General features: G+C 46.3%; 3 protein-coding genes across 3 annotated transcripts in view; 1 reads left to right on the plus strand and 2 right to left on the minus strand.

Moving 5' to 3' along the window:
• PIAS1 (protein inhibitor of activated STAT, 1) overlaps nucleotides 1-4,367 on the plus strand; it is a 37,394-nt gene extending 33,027 nt beyond the window's left edge. The window contains exons 10-14 of the mRNA XM_010085553.1: nucleotides 623-753; nucleotides 1,065-1,242; nucleotides 1,874-2,016; nucleotides 2,367-2,404; nucleotides 3,894-4,367. Of these exons, the coding sequence (XP_010083855.1) occupies nucleotides 623-753; nucleotides 1,065-1,242; nucleotides 1,874-2,016; nucleotides 2,367-2,404; nucleotides 3,894-4,190 (787 nt within the window). The 3' untranslated portion in view covers nucleotides 4,191-4,367. The remainder of the gene's footprint in view (nucleotides 1-622; nucleotides 754-1,064; nucleotides 1,243-1,873; nucleotides 2,017-2,366; nucleotides 2,405-3,893) is intronic.
• A 6,109-nt stretch (nucleotides 4,368-10,476) lies between these two features.
• CALML4 (calmodulin-like 4) lies at nucleotides 10,477-15,312 on the minus strand. The gene is made up of 4 exons (XM_010085554.1): nucleotides 15,273-15,312; nucleotides 13,799-13,939; nucleotides 12,990-13,178; nucleotides 10,477-10,574 (listed from the first exon to the last, which is right to left on the minus strand). The coding sequence occupies exons 1-4, from the start codon at nucleotides 15,310-15,312 to the stop codon at nucleotides 10,477-10,479; spliced, it is 468 nt and encodes a 155-aa protein (XP_010083856.1).
• Nucleotides 15,313-16,912: 1,600 nt separating this feature from the next.
• Nucleotides 16,913-18,014, minus strand: part of CLN6 (ceroid-lipofuscinosis, neuronal 6, late infantile, variant) — a 6,630-nt gene continuing 5,528 nt past the window's right edge. The window contains exon 7 of the mRNA XM_010085555.1: nucleotides 16,913-17,269. Within this exon, the coding sequence (XP_010083857.1) occupies nucleotides 16,981-17,269 (289 nt within the window). The 3' untranslated portion in view covers nucleotides 16,913-16,980. The remainder of the gene's footprint in view (nucleotides 17,270-18,014) is intronic.

Below are 18,014 nucleotides of genomic sequence, written 5' to 3' on the forward strand. Positions count from 1 at the left end.
AAGCTCTTTCCTACACAGAACCACATGAATAGTCTTGGTCGAAAGCTGGAATTCCCACTGAGAGTGATGTGGTGCCAGGATCCTAGAAGTTTTAGGAGATGCTGCTAGGAGAAAAGGCTGCAAGTATAGATTCCCATGCTCAGCTTTTGTTGGGAAGTTTTTGCCTGGAAAAAAAAAGGGGGGGGGGGGGGGGGGGGGGGTTGGTTCAGGAAATACTAGTCTTTAAATACTCAGCTGTGTGGACTCCTTTAAGATACGGGCTTCTTCAGTTAAATAGTGTCAGAGATAAATATAGGTAAGAAAGATAGATTTTTTTTTTTTTCTAAATGTTATTTCACATTCTTCCTTCATTTTGGGAAATGAAGAGTTCTGTCATGAGCTCTGTGGGATTCCACTCTTGTGGTTCTTCTAAGTGAATGTGCAGGTTTTTATTTTCGATAATATTTTTAATTTTTCAGTGATTCCTTTTTATCAGGGAAGCAGATGGGAGAAGGGTAGAACAATGAAAGCATTTGACTTTTTTTAAATGCTACTTCAAACTTAAACTGACTATATGAAGACATTTTAGAAAAAAAGAGTTACGCTCTTTTTGAGGACTGATGTAAATGTTTTTGATTGACAGGCTGTTCATGGAAATCCTGAAGTATTGTACAGACTGTGATGAAATTCAGTTTAAGGAGGATGGATCATGGGCTCCTATGAGGTCGAAGAAGGAAGTGCAGGAAGTGACTGCATCTTACAACGGAGTTGATGGTAGGTTGTGTTTCGGGATGGAGGGACTGAATGTCACCCTGTTGAACTGTTGGGTGTTGGTGTTCCTTTAACTTTTCAAGATGCTCACTCTTGCATGTATGTTTGCAGCTTTTAATGATAATTTGTGAGAAAGATTACTTGAGTAATACCTGTTTGGGGCTGATGGTACTTTTATCATCAACATTATTAAAATTTGTTGTCTCTTATTCCAAGTTGTAAGCTTTATGTATGAAGAAGTATAATAAGCTGTGATGCTATGATGATTGTAGTGCTGTTGTAAGCTACAGCTTATGTTGACTTACTTTATATAGGATGCATAAGCTCTTCCTTGGAACATCAGGTGTCTTCTCACCAACAGTCAAATAAAAACAAGAAAGTAGAAGTGATTGATTTAACCATTGATAGCTCATCAGATGAAGAGGAGGAGGAACCATCTGCAAAGAGAAGCTGCCCTTCCATATCTCCAGCATCACCGTTAAATAATAAGGGGTGAGAAAAAAATATACAGGCCAATGCAGAGAGAATATACTCACGATGGAGAGCAGTAACAAATTTCAGTTATATCCTGATTTAGTAGCTTGTAGCAAATAGATTTAGTGTCAGGTCGCAAGGCCTGAAAATATTGGAGTAACAGCGTTAAGTGTGTAACATGATACAGATTTTAATTGTATTTATACTCCTAGTTGTGAAAATGAGTATAAAACGGTGCAAAACGTTGTGGCTTAAGTATGTTTTTTGCAGATTTGGATATGTGTTTCTCCCATAGGGAGACAGGAAAGCAGCACATAGAGAGAGAAAGCAGTGAGAAACATGGGTGTGGTGTGGGAGTGTGTGGGTTTTACCAGTGATTACTGCCAGTGGTGTGGTAATGAAGAATGCCAGAATAACCTGATTGCACCTCACTAGCAGAGCTGTTCGTAGCACCCTGTTTACATAAACATGTAGGGATGAAACTGAGGCAAAACCAAAGGGATCCTGTTGTTGAAATGATTACTACTCCAGTAATGTAAATGACTTGGTGATCCCTTAAAACTCTTCAAAACCTTCTCAGCTGTCTTCTATTTTAGCATTAAAGCCAAGGCTGTATTTTATGCTTGTAACAAGCCTTTGTTTCTTCCAGCATTTTAAGTTTACCCCATCAAGCATCTCCTGTGTCAAGAACACCAAGCCTTCCTGCTGTTGACACCAGCTACATCAATACATCACTTATCCAAGACTACAGGCACCCATTCCACATGACACCCATGCCTTATGACTTGCAAGGTGAGCTTCCGACTGCTTGTAGCTGTAAGTACAGCTCTCCAAGCAATAATATCTATTGTAAAAGGATTTAAACATGCAGTTGTTTGACAGTCTGATAGTGAAAAGTACTATTTTGCATCCACAGAGGATAGGACGGTATTAAAAAAAAAAAAAAAAAAAAAAAAAAAAGTAAGTTTAGGTTAATATCTTAAGGTTTTAAAAGGTTGATATTTTGCAAGCTCCAGCAATGAAGAGAATCTGAAGTGTCATCAGTATCATGCTGGTTTTATTTCAAAGTAAATGGTGAAAAATGGGACCTACTTTTTCATTTTGAGAAGGCTGATTTTTTTTTTTTCTTTGGCTCTTCACAGGTCTAGATTTCTTCCCTTTCCTGTCAGGAGACAATCAGGTAAGTTGAGGAAAATCAAGTCATATGGCAGATAGTCTTTTCTGAGAAGGACTTGCTGGCATGGATGTATGGGCGAGGAAGGAGCAGATGTATGATGTAGGTGGAAATGCAGGCAGGCTGCAGCTTTATTGTATACACATAGAAGCTGTGACCAAACATAAGCATTGTCTGAATACCAGTGTAGGACAAAGCGTAATAAAAGAGAAATATTTCAGTTTCCAAAAAAAAAAAGCCCAGTCAGCCAGTGTTGTATTGTGGCATGACCCTTGGCCATGGCTGAAGGTCCACCAGCCACCTCCTTAGTTTTTCAGACCTGAGGTCTGACTTTGGCTGTGTGACAGTGCTGTCCCCAGCACTGGGACTCTTGACAGTCCTTTACACAATTGGGAGAGTGAGGGGCAGCTCTCTTTTTTTCTGAGGCTGTGTGCCTGTTCCTGCCATGTTTGCCACCTTTCTGTAAGTGCTTACTGAAGTGGGCTGTATTGATGCTGGCTCCTCCAGTTTTGGGAACTGAGCAGGTTATTCTCAAAAGAGTCTGGGTTGGCAAGTCCTCCTGCTTGATCCCTTGTCCTCCTGTGCCTCCAAGAAGAGGGCTGGGGTGACTCACCTGCCTTTTGTCCCTTCATGTCTGCTCTGCAGTCTCAAGTCGGCGAATTGCATTATCTCATAATGAAGACCAGAGCCTGCACTGTATAATTTGGATTCAGAAGGGCTGTCTTGATATTCAGTAAAGCAATAGATATGAGAATTATTCTGAAACAAGTAGCGTGAAAGACTGATGCTGCACTGATACGGCATAATTATACCAGTGCATAGATGTTGGGGTAGAAGGCTGAATAACCTGCATGTAGATCTCATCGTAGTGGGAAGAAACACTGAGAGCAAAATTACCCTGCAGAGAGACTGTATTTAAAACCCAATTCTTGACAGCTAAAGTTCTTGCCTTTCGGGGGCTGCCCTGCAGAGGGTATAGCTTGGGACAGCCCTTGCTGCCATCTGATGGGACTAAGCGTGCTGTTTCTAAATGCATTTTTCACAGAAGTATGCTTTCCTCCACCAGCAGTGATTAGCACATAGTTTCACCAGCTGTGGTTGGTCTGTGACTTTTGAGCGGAGGAGAGGGATGGCAAAAGGTTTCTTTGAATTTTGGGGAATTTTTCCACCAAGGAATTTTTTGAAGAGGTAAAAAAGAGTGCTGCTTCTTACCTTTTCTTACTGGTTTGGGTGTCTTGCGATCCTGTCACCTTTCTAGTGTTTGCTCTTACTAATACTAGTATTTCCAATTTCTTTTGGCTTCAGAAATCAGGGGCTGCAGAGGTAAAAGTTCACTGCATCGGTCCACTTACCTTACAGAAAGGTTGAGTAGACGAGCCGGTGTGAAATCCAGAAGCTGTCAGAGCTGTAGCTTACAAATACCTTCTTTGTGCTCGTCTGAATCAAGCCTATGGTGTCTGAAATGTAACTTGAAAATGTTGTTTTTCCCCCCCAGCATTACAACACATCCCTTCTTGCCGCTGCAGCTGCGGCAGTTTCCGCATCAGATGATCAAGAACTCTTACACTCTCGTTTTTTCCCATATACTTCATCTCAGATGTTTCTCGATCAGCTAAATGCAGGAGGAAGCAGTTCTCTGCCAGCCACAAATGGTAGCAATAGTGGCAGTAACAGCAGTCTTGTTTCCTCCAACAGCCTGCGAGAGAATCATGGTCATCCAGTTGCAAGTAGGAGCAGCACGGACACGGCGTCTATCTTTGGTATCATACCAGACATTATTTCATTGGACTGATTTTTGGAGGAAATGAACTCGTCAGAGGAAATCTTTGTGCTTGGTTTTACTTTATGTTAGAAACATAGACAAGTTTTTTTTCCTTTTTTAGGGAAAAAAATTTATGTGTACAGAGAACAAAAGTATATTTTCAGTTTTACTTTTGTATATAAACCTAAGATGGCCTCATTGGTAAAAATAAGAAAAAAAAAAAACACAAAACAAAAAAAAATTAACAAAAACAAGGCGTTTCAATTCATTTTTATGGATGCTGAAGATTTTACACCTGTGCATTTGTCATGTGAGTTACTTTTTTCCCCCCATGGTTTGGACACAAATGGCATTATTTTATTCACAGTAAAGTAAACAGGAAAGGAGCTGAGCTTTTAAAGTTCAAGCTTGTGAGAGGGTTTTTTCTCCTCTTGGAGACATTTACCTTTGGTGGAATCTAATTTCCCCATCCCATATTTAGTGCAGATTTTCTTCTTATTCAGGCGGAATAAACCCTACCCGAACTGTTCCACCACATCCCCTCTGTTTGCAGGACATAGCCTTTCAGGAGTGGGTTTGGTTTTTTGTTTGTTTGTTTGGGTTTGGTTTTTTTTTTGTCATTTCTGGTTCTATGTGACCCTCTATTCAGATAATTTTTTTTTTTTAATTCCATGCTTTAATCAAGCATGTTGCAGGCTCATTAGTGCATCAGTGAGGGCCAGACTCAATAAAATCTCAGACTGAGGATTTACTTGGCTGTGCTTCTGTGGGACAGGACAGAGGTTTTATAGAATCTAGCCCCAAATAAAAGCATTGACACACTGGACTGGAGGGTTTTGTTTCTAAGAACTTACTATGAAATCCTTTAAAAATAACATAAGATCCTAATCAGCAAAATATTAAGCATGTGTCAGTTTTAGATTTGTGGAGCTGCTTGTGCTTTGAAGTTTGCCATGCGTGTACAAATGGCCCCTTGAACTGAGGCCGGGCTTGTTCTCGCTGGAAAAACCTCCTTTTAGCTGCAGTAGATCAAATTTCTGCTTCAAAGTGAACTTGTCAATAAAAAGGAAGAAACTACAACTACCAGCACACTATTGCATGGTTTGTGCAGCTGATAATGGTCCTGGTACACTGTCTCCTGAGTTCACATTCATCCAAATTAATATTTAAGTGTTCAGTGTGAGTCCTAAACTAAAACCCAACCCAATAAAAAGCCCCACCCTGTAGCCCGTGCACTCAGATGTATTGCTGCCTGTTGAAGTCTCTTAGGGTAGTGGGTTTCAACATTCAGTTTTTTGGCTTTGTAATTATTTTGATTTCCCTAATTTTCAGTACACTTCTGTTGAACTTGGAGAACTTTGAGCCATACGTACTTCCTGGTTTCTTTTTATTTTTGGAAGTTGTGCATGACATAGGAAAATATTTTTTTTTTCTTTTTTATAGAACTGATGGGTCATTTGGGCTGATCTGTTCTTATTAAAGAGTGAAATGTGTAAATAGCTGGAATGCAGTTTTTCAGGAGATTCTTTAAAGTAAGAGAACGGGGAGGGAAGGAATTGATCCACTTGTGTCCCAAAGTCCATGTCAGAGAGAGTAAATATTTCCTCTGGTGTGAAAAATATTTTTATAACTGGCTGAAAGTGCAGGTAACAGGTTTATCAGGAAAGAGAGATAAGGAATACTAAAATTAGCAGATTTGTGTCTGAATTTTTAATGTCCAAAACTGTTGATTGCAGATAGTTGCTTTGAGCATTGACGAGGGCCACCTTTTGCCTATGAAGTTGTCTCAAAATCTTGCGTTGATTAAAAAAAGAAAAAAAAAAAGGAAAAAAAAAAAAGGAAAAAAGAAAAAAAATCTTTAATCCAAGTAGCATTAGGTATTGCTGTATGATCAGTCGTATGGTTATTTGAAAGGTTCACATGATGTGGCATCAAAATCGTTTTTAGTGTTTTTACAGCATCCCTCTGCCACTAAATAGTTGACTTGAATTTTGAAAACAAATGTTTGTGTTTATATGTATATGTGTGTGTATATATGTATTTATAGATCCGTGTGTGTGAGTTAAAAGTGAGTTAAATAGTTTTTCCCATGCATGTGTATTTCATACATATCTGGCTGATAAATATATTTCACCATACACCAATTTTATAATTTATTAAATGTCAGTTAAATAAATAAAAGGATAGAAAATGGGAAATACTTATTTTTTAAGCTCAGTCTGATTTTGAAGTGATTAAACCTACATTAGGAATATATCTCATACATTTTAGTCATGAATACTAACCTGGTAACTTCAGAGCATATGCTTTGCTATGATACCGCTTGTAAATCCGGAGTACGACTGCCATCGGTGTAACGGGGCGTGTGCCTGTCCCCAGCTTCTGGAACACCTACGAGAAATTCGGGAGAGCTTGTGGCTGTTTTACTGACGATTGTGGCAACGTTTTCATTGACTGTACTGTTAAAAATGGCCTGAAGAGCAGCTTATGTCATTTTTGACAATGGTATTAAAATCTTGTTGATTCACATATAAAATTAAATGTGGCAAGTGTGTGGTAACCCAGAACCCGGCACCTTTATGCCTGTCTTAGCTTTTGGAAAGTGAGGTCAGCTGATGACGGCTTTCATTTCTTCACAAGTCACCCTGTTCAGATCACCGTTGTAATTTTTTTTTAACCTCATCGCTCTACAAAGAAGGGACAGAAATGTTTTCGAGTCCTCCTTTGTGGTGTTGATCCCATAGGCTTTGTGAGTATCCCTGTCCCACGCTCGGCTGTTTTTATAGTTGATAATTCTCTGTGCCTCTGACCACAGTTAACATTGCTTGGTAGAAGTCTCAGTCTGAGTTCTCGACAAGTTCCCTGCAAATGTCCCTCCAAAACCCACCCTCCGCTGATTCGCGTGTTAGCAGAGATGGAGCAGAGCAGCCCAGGGCAGCTCGGCTTGCGGTACGGCTCCGTTTGCTGTGATTGCAGAATTTCTGTGATCCTTAGGCAGCTGGTCTCTTGTCCTGAAATTCTTCCCCTAGAGGAGTGGCACGTGTGCCTGCGTTAGGTGTAATGCTCCGTGTGTGTGTACGTACACACGCGGGAATGAGGACCTAGGGTGGAGGCGGCTTTGAATCGCTCCTGAGGGTGTTCACTGGTGCATCCTTGAAGAAAAACCGCACTAAACTGTAACCCATGCCGTGCATTAAAAACCTCGTAGCGCTTCCATTCCGATAGACGTGGCAGCAGCTCTAGGCTTGCCCCTTCCTCTCCGTGGCCAGGATTCAAAAAGCCTTTCAAGGACGGGATGACTGATACATTTTCATTGGACTCTCTTGGACCTGCCTCCCATCGCAGAGCTGAGGACTGTGAGGAGAACGTTTTGAAAATTAATTCTTCGTTGCGGTTTAACATTTCAGGGTTTTAAGCACATTTTAAATAGAAAGGATTTTGCTTTGTCAGTGTAACTGGGTTTTTTTCTTTCTTTTTTTAATTTTTTTTTTTTTAACAGATCTTAGATTTCTAACAAGGGAGAATTGCTGGTGGTCCCCGAAAGTGCTGCTGTTAATTGTTTTAGTTAACAAAGGGAAAAATGTATATAAGCAGAATATTAAAAATACCATTAATTCCATGAATTTAAATCTGTCATTCATTGCCTTAAAACTTTCTCTTAGTTTCCATACGGCATGCCAAACCAGTAAATGGCTTTTAAAAATGTATAGTAGACCAATGTCAGTTTGTATAAAAGTACCAAGTGAAAATATTTATTATATGCATTGGAAAAGAAAATGGTTTACCTATTGAATGTTACCTGTTTATGTAGAAATCTTTAGATGTAATAAAAAACATTCAGTTACGTTGTGTTTCCTGGGGGGGGGGAAAAGGGATGGAGGGGGGAGCAGCGTGCGTGCTGTGAACTCGGAGTTGCAAAGGTCCCTTCTGAACAGGAAGGCTTTGCTTCTCGGTGTTTTGTGGCACGGAGGGTCTCACGCTTGTCTCTCCCTGCTCTGACGATGCTGCTTTGTTTTGGGAGTGGGTGTGAAGTGCGGATCCTTTTTCCTAGCTTTTATTTGGGTGGTGTTTACCCACCCGGAGAGGGTGCTAACCCCCTGGGATCATCCAGATGCATTCTGGAGTCATCCAAAGCGATTCTGAGCTGATCCATCCCCATGACACCCAAGCTTTTACAGTGTCAACTGCTGAAAGGATTTGTTAGTCAACTGGTGTGGTCAGTAGGAGGAATTAAGCCGTGTATTGGATCATTCGTAATTTGGCTATTGATGCATATTGGAAGCAAATGCTTCTAAATGAACTCCTTGATTTCATAAGCTAATGACGCTCCTGCTCAAAGCAGCCGAGGTTTTTGCTCCCCGTCATCGCTGGTGCTTCTGGTAGCAAAGGTCTGGACCGGCTCCGGTGGGCAGAAGCCGAACTCCACGCTGTGGGCAGACCTCCAGAGGCACCAGCACGCAAAGGCTCGGCGCCAAGGTAGGTCGGGTTTTTGTCCAAACTGAACCGTGGGGAGAGAGCTGCGAGGGAAATCGTATAGTTTGCTGTGATTTGGAGCCTGCTCCTGGTTTTTCTAGTGAATCCCATCTCTCTCTCACTGTATAATGTTTTTCTGGAGCTGTTTGTAACTCTGTTTTTCAGAGAAATGGGAGTTTGTGTTTTCTGTCTGTGGAGTAGGAAGAGCTAATACAAGAATTGAAGGATGCGGTGGACAGACATGCCAAGGTATCTCAGTTTTGGGTTGAGCAGTTTGTTTCCCCTTGAAGCATGATCCTTTGCTGTTCAGAGGGCCTTCGGTTAGTACGTCGGCGTGTCAGCAGCCAAGTCCGAGCTTACTGGGTTAGTCTGGGACTGTCGTCTGGTGAGAACCGCAGGCTCTGCAGCTTGGCTCTGAATCAGGGGAGGCTGGGCACAAAACTCCCTTTGTCTGGAAAGGATCTTGGATTTGGTTCCATTTCTTGCATAGTGTTCAGCACGTCATTTAATCTTTCGTGCTTCTTTACCCCCCATAAGAATAACCCCTACCTTACCCTCCTGGCGACACTTACTGATTTGGAAGGGTTAAGATTTGCTCATACTTTGTTTTTTTCAGTTTATACCCCAATGTTTGCTATCATCCTGGTTGATTCCAAGTGTTGCAGCGACGTGTGATGGTTCTGGTGGCAGCCTGAGTCTGCAGTGTTCAGACTGTGCTGGGGAATCAATCCGTTGTATCTGCAATGGCTGCAATGATTTAATTGCTGGTCATTTCACAAAGTGGGTAAAGAGCGGGTTAGTTGCTTCAGCACTAAAGATTCAGAATTGAAAAAAAGGGAGGAGAGGCAGGGGTAGAAGGAGGGGAGGGGGCTCCTGTGGGTGGAAGCCGCAGCAGAGCCGGCAGGAGCGTGTGCTCTGACTGTGCAAAGATGGTTTCTGCAAATTTCCAATCGACTCTAGAGAATCTGCTGTTTGTTATCCTAAATTTCATGCACCAGTCCGTGCGCCGTAGCGAGGGCTGCCCGGATGAAGGAGGAGTGAGATCGATACCGGCTGCTCTGGGTCACACTGGTTTTAATCAGCCCAAAGTCAAGAGACATGGGGTATTTTGTTTTTTCCTCTGGTAGAGAAGCGGAATTTTCCTGGCCCCTGTTTTTCCCTGCCAGGCTGTCTCTAGGAGCGTGTTCTGGGCAGCTAGCCCAGAGCTCGGTGACGGATCCGTTTCCCAAGCACAGCGTTTCCGTGTGCTGCCGCCGAACTCGGGGGCAGCCTGGCTGCGCAGAGACTTGCAGGATACCTGCACCTTAAATAACGCGACAGAAGCACAGCAATACCGAGATCTTGTGTGTTGGGGGTGCGAAAGGTGAGGAGGAGTGAGGCAGCGATCACAGACTGTTCCTGAGTTTGGAGACTGGGAGTTGTCCTCCGCTGAGCATCACTGACCGGGGGAGATGGAGGATTCCCGGCTGCTTGTCTCCTGTCGCTCTGGAGTCACCGGGGACGCGGCCACCCTGCCCGTGGAGCTGTCAGCTTGACAGCCTGAACAACCAGTTATCATTTATGCTGCCATCTGTAGACTTAAATACATTTTTGAAATAAGAGTTGGGTTTTTTTTTAAGCGTGACACATTTGACACAAGGGAGGGTTATATTCAGTTTATTTAGACAACAGCGAGCTCTGCAGAAATGGGGTGGGAACCTCTGTAAGCACAAGCGCTATCATCAAGGCAAAATAAGGATTTTTAAAGGCAAGTGATGATTCCGGAGTTCAAAGAGTAACTAGGAAAAACTGAAGTAAAAAAAAGTTTCAGGTCTTGCTGCTGACAAATATCTTGTTTTGAATTTCAGTAGTCGACCGTAGGGAGGCAAATGACACGGACAAATTCTTCATATTTTATTGTTCCGTTTGGCCCAACTTTGGCTTCTTTTAGCAGGTCGTCAACTGAAAGAAAGAACAGAAGAAAACATAAGTTTGAGTCTGGCAGATATTAGGGATGTTGCGATGGTCGAGGTGTAAAGGTGTTGGAAAGTGAAGATGACAGACTCAGCTGGGGCTCTGAGGCTCCCGCTGAAAATACTTGTAAAGAGGTGATAACTGTGCTGTTGGCACCTGGCAGGAATCACAGAATCACAGGATGGTTTGGGCTGCAGGGGACCTTGCGGGTCATCTAGTGATGATGCTTTTCATCCCAGCTGTGGGAGTGCCTTGGCGTGACAGCGGTTCTGCTCTGTCCAGGCTGACCCATGAGAAGGTGTTCTTCCTGTCAAATAATGTCAATCAAATAGAAGCAGGTGAGAAATGACACGTAGAAAAGCAACGTTAAACGTTGGTGAATGAAGCTGGGAATTAGATGCCACGTTCCTTCAGATGACAGGAGAGGAGGCAAATTCCCTTTGCTTACTTCACCCATAAAAAAATAGCGGGTGGGCACTAAAACATCAGAGAATTTTATTTGGCAGTGGTTTGGGCAGCAGTTTCCTTCGATAAGGTGTCTGATACAGTCCAGAAGAGCTTTCAGCTGGCATGCTGGCTGCTGGACCAGCAGCACGTGAGCAGGATCGCGGCTGGATGCGGCACGGAGGGATGGGGCAGGCGGTCTGTCGGGTTGCGGACCTGAATTTCTCCTTTGACCATTGACCATTGACCAGATGGGTTATACACAGCCATGCGCTGATACGAGTCCTCCATAACCTGCAGGCTGTGGTCAGGGGCCGGGACGGCGCTGGAGGGCTCTCCCTCTCCGGAATGGGCACGGGCAGCTCGGCGGCGGCTGGTCGATGTTTTCACGGCGTTTAGCGAGTTCCTTGGCCGGGGTTGGCAGCGCGGCTGCTCAGGCTGAACGAGCTGGGGTTGTTTAAATAAGGCTCTGAGCCCTCAAGCACAAGATAAGAGCTTGGCAGTTGGGAAACCCAGGGGGAAGGTCAGGGGAGGGAGGTTTAGGTGCAAAAAAGAGTTTTTTTTACTGTGACTAGTTGTGGAAGGTCTCTGGGAGCAGCATTCCCTGTTTCTGCTCTTCCCACGGGTGCTGGATGAGATGCTGGTTTCCCCTGTTTGCAGACAGGTATCGGGGTGTATAAAGGGGGTGAGGATCCGTGGGGGTGAACGGGGGGCTATGGGGAGAGCAGCGGTTCTGTAAGGTGAGTAATGGTTCTTCCTTTCCAGGAGATCTAATCCTCCTTTCAAAAAGAATACCCTGATGGTCATCAAGTGCTTCTAAGGATGTTAAATTTAAAAAAAAATAAATTAATTCTTCCCAGAACATTTAAAAATAACACAGAAGAAAAATGTGTCAGTTCTCATTTGGTAAAAGTCCGTTAAATTAAAATGAAGCGAAGGCTTTTCTGGAGCCGCTGTAAATGAAGGTACGTGCCGGTAGTTACTGAGCAGTCGCCGATGCTAATGACATGGAGTCTGTTCCGGCATCAAATATTTATAGCAGCGAGCTGGGGTTCAGCGTGTCAAGCCAAGGGGGAATCTCTTGTTGAGGAGAAGCATCGCTCCCTGCGTTGGGGTCTGCGGTGCCTTGTTGCCCGTTGGGGGTCGATACACAGCCTGTAGGGCAGAGGAGTGGAAACCCCCTGCACCTCCCAAATCCTCCTTATCCAACAGCGGTGCGTGCTGGGGTGCCTTCAATTAGGGTTGGTGTCTCAGTGTCTTCACTCTCATAATAGCTCTGGAAGTGTTTTCGGATGTAAATAGCTGCACGAACTGTTATTCCAGTTAATTGAAGAAAACGCTCGGAAGAAATGCCTCCTTGGTGTATGGCTGGTGGTGACGGCGCCTGGGCTGGCCAGCCTTGCTCTGCTGAGGTCTAAATTCCACTTGAACGTCAGAAAGGACGGTTCTACCAGCCTGACGGGGTCCGTACAAACCCCATAACCCTGGAAAAGCTCACTCCTTGCCTGTATCAAACCACTGATGGGTTTTTCTCCTTGCTCTCTGCCAAAGATGGAGCATTAATGTGAAAGCTCCGGAGTCTGCTCTCAGCAGAGGAGCCAGACCTCGGCGAGAGCTGGAGAAGCCGCAGGTGACGTGGTTTTGGGACAGGAGGGGACAGGACACCCCATCTCCGGGGCTGATGGGCAGCGGGGTGTGCAGAGCACTGCCCTGCCTTCCTGCAGCCTCTGAAAGCTGGGAAAGTGGGGCATACAGCTAAAAATGTCTGTACATAAAACGCTGAGGGGCTAATCAGCTGTCTGGAAGATTTTGATCATTTTCAGCTTCCTGGAAATTCCCTCCTGTCGTGCCCCTTGGAAGCAGATTTTTGACAAACAGGACAATTTTTTTTTTCTTTTTTAAAAAAGCATCTTAATTAACAAGTCCCCCTCTTTCTCATGTCTTTATCTTATGGAATACCTTCCTCCTCGGAAAGCTTTTCTCCCAGCCTGGTCAGCTTGGCTCTCAGCTCCGAAGCGCTGATGATGCCCCTCTTCTGCCGGTCGATCATGGACAGGGCCGTGAGGATCTCCTTCTCAGGCTCCTCCTGCTTCATCTGCCTGTACATTATATTCAGGAAAGTGGAGAAATCCAGCTCTGCGTTCCTGTCTGGAGAAAGAAGAGCAGGTTCTTTAGGAAGGGCTCAGATCCATAGTTTGGATCCAGACCTAAGCACCCCGTTCCCCTTCCTGGGGCACTTTTTCCCATTTTCCTGACTCGGGTCGGGATGAGGGTCCAGGCTCCTGGGGGCTTTCTCCTGGCCTGAAAACTCATGTGTAGCTTTGCTAGACTCTTGATCCAGAATTTTTAATCCAGACCACCCTATCTCATCATTCTTCTTTGGTCTTTGTGCTGTGCTTCGGATTTTATTTATAAGATGAAATATCTTTCTGTGCTCTTCTGTGGGTTGGACAGAACGGTTTCCCAGCCTCAGATTCCACAATCAATACATATGCCTTCTGCTGCTCTTGAACCTTTTTTTTTTTTTTTTCCAGCAGCACTATTTTAGTGGGTGCTGGGCTGACTTTGCTCACCATCCAGCACATGGGACCGGGTTTGGGTGGCTACTCTTGCTTACGCTGCATCCCCAGGGCTGTTTGACCCAAGACTGAATATTATCCGGCAGCCTCCGTGGCTTTGCATGTAGCCTTATAGCCACAAAAATAGTTGGATTTCCCCAACCCTAATCCCAGCATTTTATTCACACGCCACCGCCGCACGCCGCTCACCAATCTTGTGCAGGTGCAGGTGTCTCTGCACCTCTCCCGGCGTCGGGCTGGCTCCCAGGCACCGCATCACTGCCAGCAGGTCCGAGGCTTTTATCTTGCCTTTTTGTTTCTTGTCGTACAGGGAAAAACATTCCTTGAACTCTAATTAAAAACCAAAACTCTCTGTTATGCCATGTAAGGTGACATTGAGCTGCAGGTGACGTTTCTCCCGGGCGGGCGGCGTTGGGAGGGTTCCAGCGGGTGTTTTGTGTCTGCTTTGGGGTGTCTGCTTTCAAGGAAGATGATGGACAGTGGTGGGGGAGGACCCTGGGTGAAGTGCCAAGGGCAATTAAAATCCAGTCTTGTGAAGAGCTGAGCTAATTGGGGTCCTTCAGCCTAATGAGGAAAGTCTGAAAGTGGAGCCAGGTCTTCAAATATGTAGAAAATTGTTTAAATTTTCTCTGTCTCCGTGGAGGGTAGGAGGGGATGCTGAAGGGATGAGCCTTAAGGAGCGCTGGAGGATGCTGGTTTGGTCCCTGTCCCTCACCCATGCCACTGTGCAGGTAGACAGCTACATTTTAATTAAAAAAAACCCAATAACGTCGCATTCGACAGCCCGAGTGCTGCCAACCACGAGTCGGGCAGAGGAGAGCCCGTCCCAGCCCTGCCGCCGTCCCACCACAGCATCTCCCCTCCCTCGCTGCTCCCCGGGCTCCTCGCCTGCCCCCTCGCCCTCTCCCCTTCCCCTGGCACGCTGCCTTCCCCCTTTTCAAATAAATAAGGATTGCAGCTGACCCAGATCAGGCTGCCAGCTCGCATCCTCCCTGCCCGCACTGTGCCCGGGACAAGTTGTGCTGCATGGGGACAGGAGAATAAACCCCAGCCTGTGCTGATGGGATCACCCTCCAGCACCATCCTCATCCTCTCTGTCCCTGGACCTTTCTGCAGGCGGGGGTAGGGGGGATGGGGGCTCCGTGGGTGCTGGGGCCTTCCCCGCCCCCGACGCCCCCCTCCAGCAATCCCGCAGAGCTGCAGATTATCAGATTTGTGGTAATACTCTTATTTCAGCTTTCTTCTGCCGGTCTCCTAAGCGAACCCGTCCTCGTTCCCGGCTGAGGCAGGGGTTCCTGTTCCCAGGGAGAGCTCCGGTGCCTTGCGCCAAGAATTTGTACCTCCTGCACCTTTTCCTTCCTCCTGCACCTTCTTCCTCCTCCTGCACCTACACGCATCCGTGTCGGGCTCCAGGACTGCAAACGGGCACCTGAAATTTTCTGCCCGTGGTTTCAGCTCCCTGCCCATGCTTAGTGCTTTTTTAGTGAAATCAGGGAGATTTCTGTGTTTTCAGAGCGAGCAGATCCCCTGAAGAGCTGGGAGAAGGGCAAGCAGAGCCCAGACTGAGAGCCTTTTGGGGGAAAAGCCACGAGCTATGAATTTGTTACACTGATCTTGCTAATAATAATAATAATTTAAAAAAACCCCAAAAACCTGTACGTACCGTTAATTTGATCCTGGGACAGAAATTTTGCCTGTACCATGAAGGGAGGAAGGAGAAAGAGAAGGGAAAAAAAAAAAAAAAAAGCTTTAAAATCAGGATGGGGCAAGTGGGGGTGAGCTGTTTGTATCGGCTGAAACGCTTCACTCACCATGATTTCGGGGACCCTCCTTGTGTTTTCTGCTGCCCGCTGGGATCACAGGTGTCTGCTGTTACTTTTCTATTCGATGAAGGGCTAAAGTCCGCCAGCGCGGGGTGGAGCGCGGCCGGGCTGTAATAAATACCCCGCTGCTATGGCTACGAGACCTGATCCCTGCCGGGGCTGGATCCTGCTGCCAGCACGGCTCCTGCTCCTGCCAGCCCCCCCCAAAACCTCGGGGCTCGGGACAGGACCTCAAGCAGCGATGCTGGCAGGAGGAGCGGGGCGAGAGCTTCCCTCGGATGGGGTTTGAGGGTGTTTGGGGTCGGGGTGGAGACGAGCAGGTTGAGCACAAAAGGTTGGATCATCTCAAACAGCCGCACACCTTGAGCTAAGCTTAGCTGCTGGGAGACAAATCCAGCCTTACTGGTGTCTGCTGGGGAGGGGCACGGGGGGATTTAGAGCTTTGGGGTTCACTGCTGGGGGGGTTTGCTGGTGGGCAGAAGGAGTTAATTCAAAAAAAAATCAGGCTTTGCAGGTCCTGGGGCACTGGCAGCATCGCTGTGCCCTGTCTGGGGGGTTTGCAGGGAATTTGTCTTGAATTTTTATTTATCAGCATTTATTTAGCACAGCTGCTTGGGAGCAAACAGCCTCGTCTGGTTGCAGCCCTTGGATGGGACTTGGAAGGAGGATGCCAAGGAAATGATGCTGAGGGTGAGGGAGGGATGAGGGAGCTGGAGAGTGGCTGGGGGTTAAGCCTGGGTCTGGGGGGGTTAAACCTGGGTCTGGGGTGGTGGCAGCAGCCTCCAGCTGTTGGGGACCAGCCCTGACAAACAGCCACATTTGCTCAAGTCTTCTGGTCCCTTCCAGTGCAGCAGCTTCTGCTGCTCTGTTGGCATTCAAGCCACTGAACAGCAAGGATTTTCTGTGGATCTACATCCCAGAAAGCTGAGCCAGCAGCTCGCCTGAGTGCTGGGATGGGCGATGCTCTGCCTCTCCAGATGTGCTGGTCCTTCAAGGATCCCAAAAAGAAACCCAGGGGCTGTGCAGGCAGGGCTAGCACATGCGTGGGGGGATGAGGTACCGATGCCAGGCTGTGGTGGAGACCTAGACCTGAGAACAAAATATTTAGTGGCCACAGTGACCACTCTAGCCCAGCAGACGCTGCTACAGGGACACGCTCAGGGTCCTTACATCTCATGGGGTAAAGATTCTCCCTTCAGACTCCGACTTCCTGAGAAACCGCTCCTGTTAAAGGCTGGGATGTTCTGCGGGGCAGTGATGGGATGGGGAACTGGTGGGGGTGTGGGCCACAGTGGGGCTGGGCTGCTGTACCCCGGCTCTGATCCGGGAGGGGCTTGGTGTCCCCTGAGCACCCACAAAGGTCCAGCCCTAACCCCGGCGTTGAAGCATTAAGTCACAATTTTTGTTCGAACACCCCTTCCCTAGCTAGGTCTGGTTAACATACGATAGGTCTCGCAGCTTGTGTTGGTCAGGAATTTATTTGAAATACATCTACATTAGAAAAACTAGAATTTTTTTTTTCTTCAAATCACTCTAAAATATAAAAATTTATAAACTTTCCTTTGCTGCATGGAGGTTGTTCATGTGCAGGGTGTAAAATGCCCACGGCTCGGGGATATAGATCACGCCCGGGTACTTCTTCCTGAGAATTTTGTCATTCCACAGCCAAGCCACCCAGACAGCGATGAGGACCAGCGTGATGATGAAGGAGTAGAAGAGAAAAAGCCCGTTGCTGTCCAGGACCAGTCCCTTGCGTTTCTGGTGCATCACTAAAGCCATCATGGCAAAGAAAGTGAAAATGTAGAGGATGAAAATCTGCCCCTCCGTCACGAGATACCTACAAAGCAAAAACACCTGTTAGAGCATCCAGGCAGACGGAGCCGTGCTGCTCTCTGCGGCCAGATTGTCAACTTGGGTTTGTTTTCACATCGTGTATCAGTAAATTTAACTGAGCGATGGGCTTCGTTAAGAGAACGGGTAAAGAAAGTGCCCAGGATGGGGTTTGACAGGTGCTGGGCTCAGCTTGTGAATGAGGTGCTTGAGTGCAGAGCTAAAGCCAGGCTTTGGATCTGCCCCGGGGATGTGGTTCTCATTTAGTCCAAAAATCCCCCGCGCGGTATCTGACCTGGTGTTAGGGGGAGGAAGGAGGAATTGCACTCCCTGGCTCTGAAATCGCACAAACTGCAGAGCCTCACGCTGATCTATTTAAGGGACGTGCAACAGGGTAACTGGGAACTGACCAAGTCATCCTGATGGCTTTGACTATCAAAAATTAATTTACTGTATAAAAACGGTCTCAGCAGGGGGGCAAAGCCACAGGCAAGAGAGAACATCATCTCTGAAGATGAATGAAAAGTTGTTTGGCTGCCATCAGGGAAACCGTTTGGGAAGATGAGGCTAATGAAAATGGGAAATAAATAAGACCTCTCTCAAAAGGCCATTTGGACCCGCAGGGCGAACCGAGGAGGCAGCGTCTGAGCATCGCACGGGGAGCCCGGGCTCTGCGTAAAACCCCCAGACAACCCGCGAGAGCATCCCCAGCGCCCGGGCGGAGGGGTGCCCACCCCAAAATCGTGGCAGAA

Source organism: Pterocles gutturalis, unplaced genomic scaffold (assembly GCF_000699245.1).
Source record: "Pterocles gutturalis isolate BGI_N339 unplaced genomic scaffold, ASM69924v1 scaffold12085, whole genome shotgun sequence".
NCBI classification, from domain to species: domain Eukaryota; kingdom Metazoa; phylum Chordata; class Aves; order Pterocliformes; family Pteroclidae; genus Pterocles; species Pterocles gutturalis.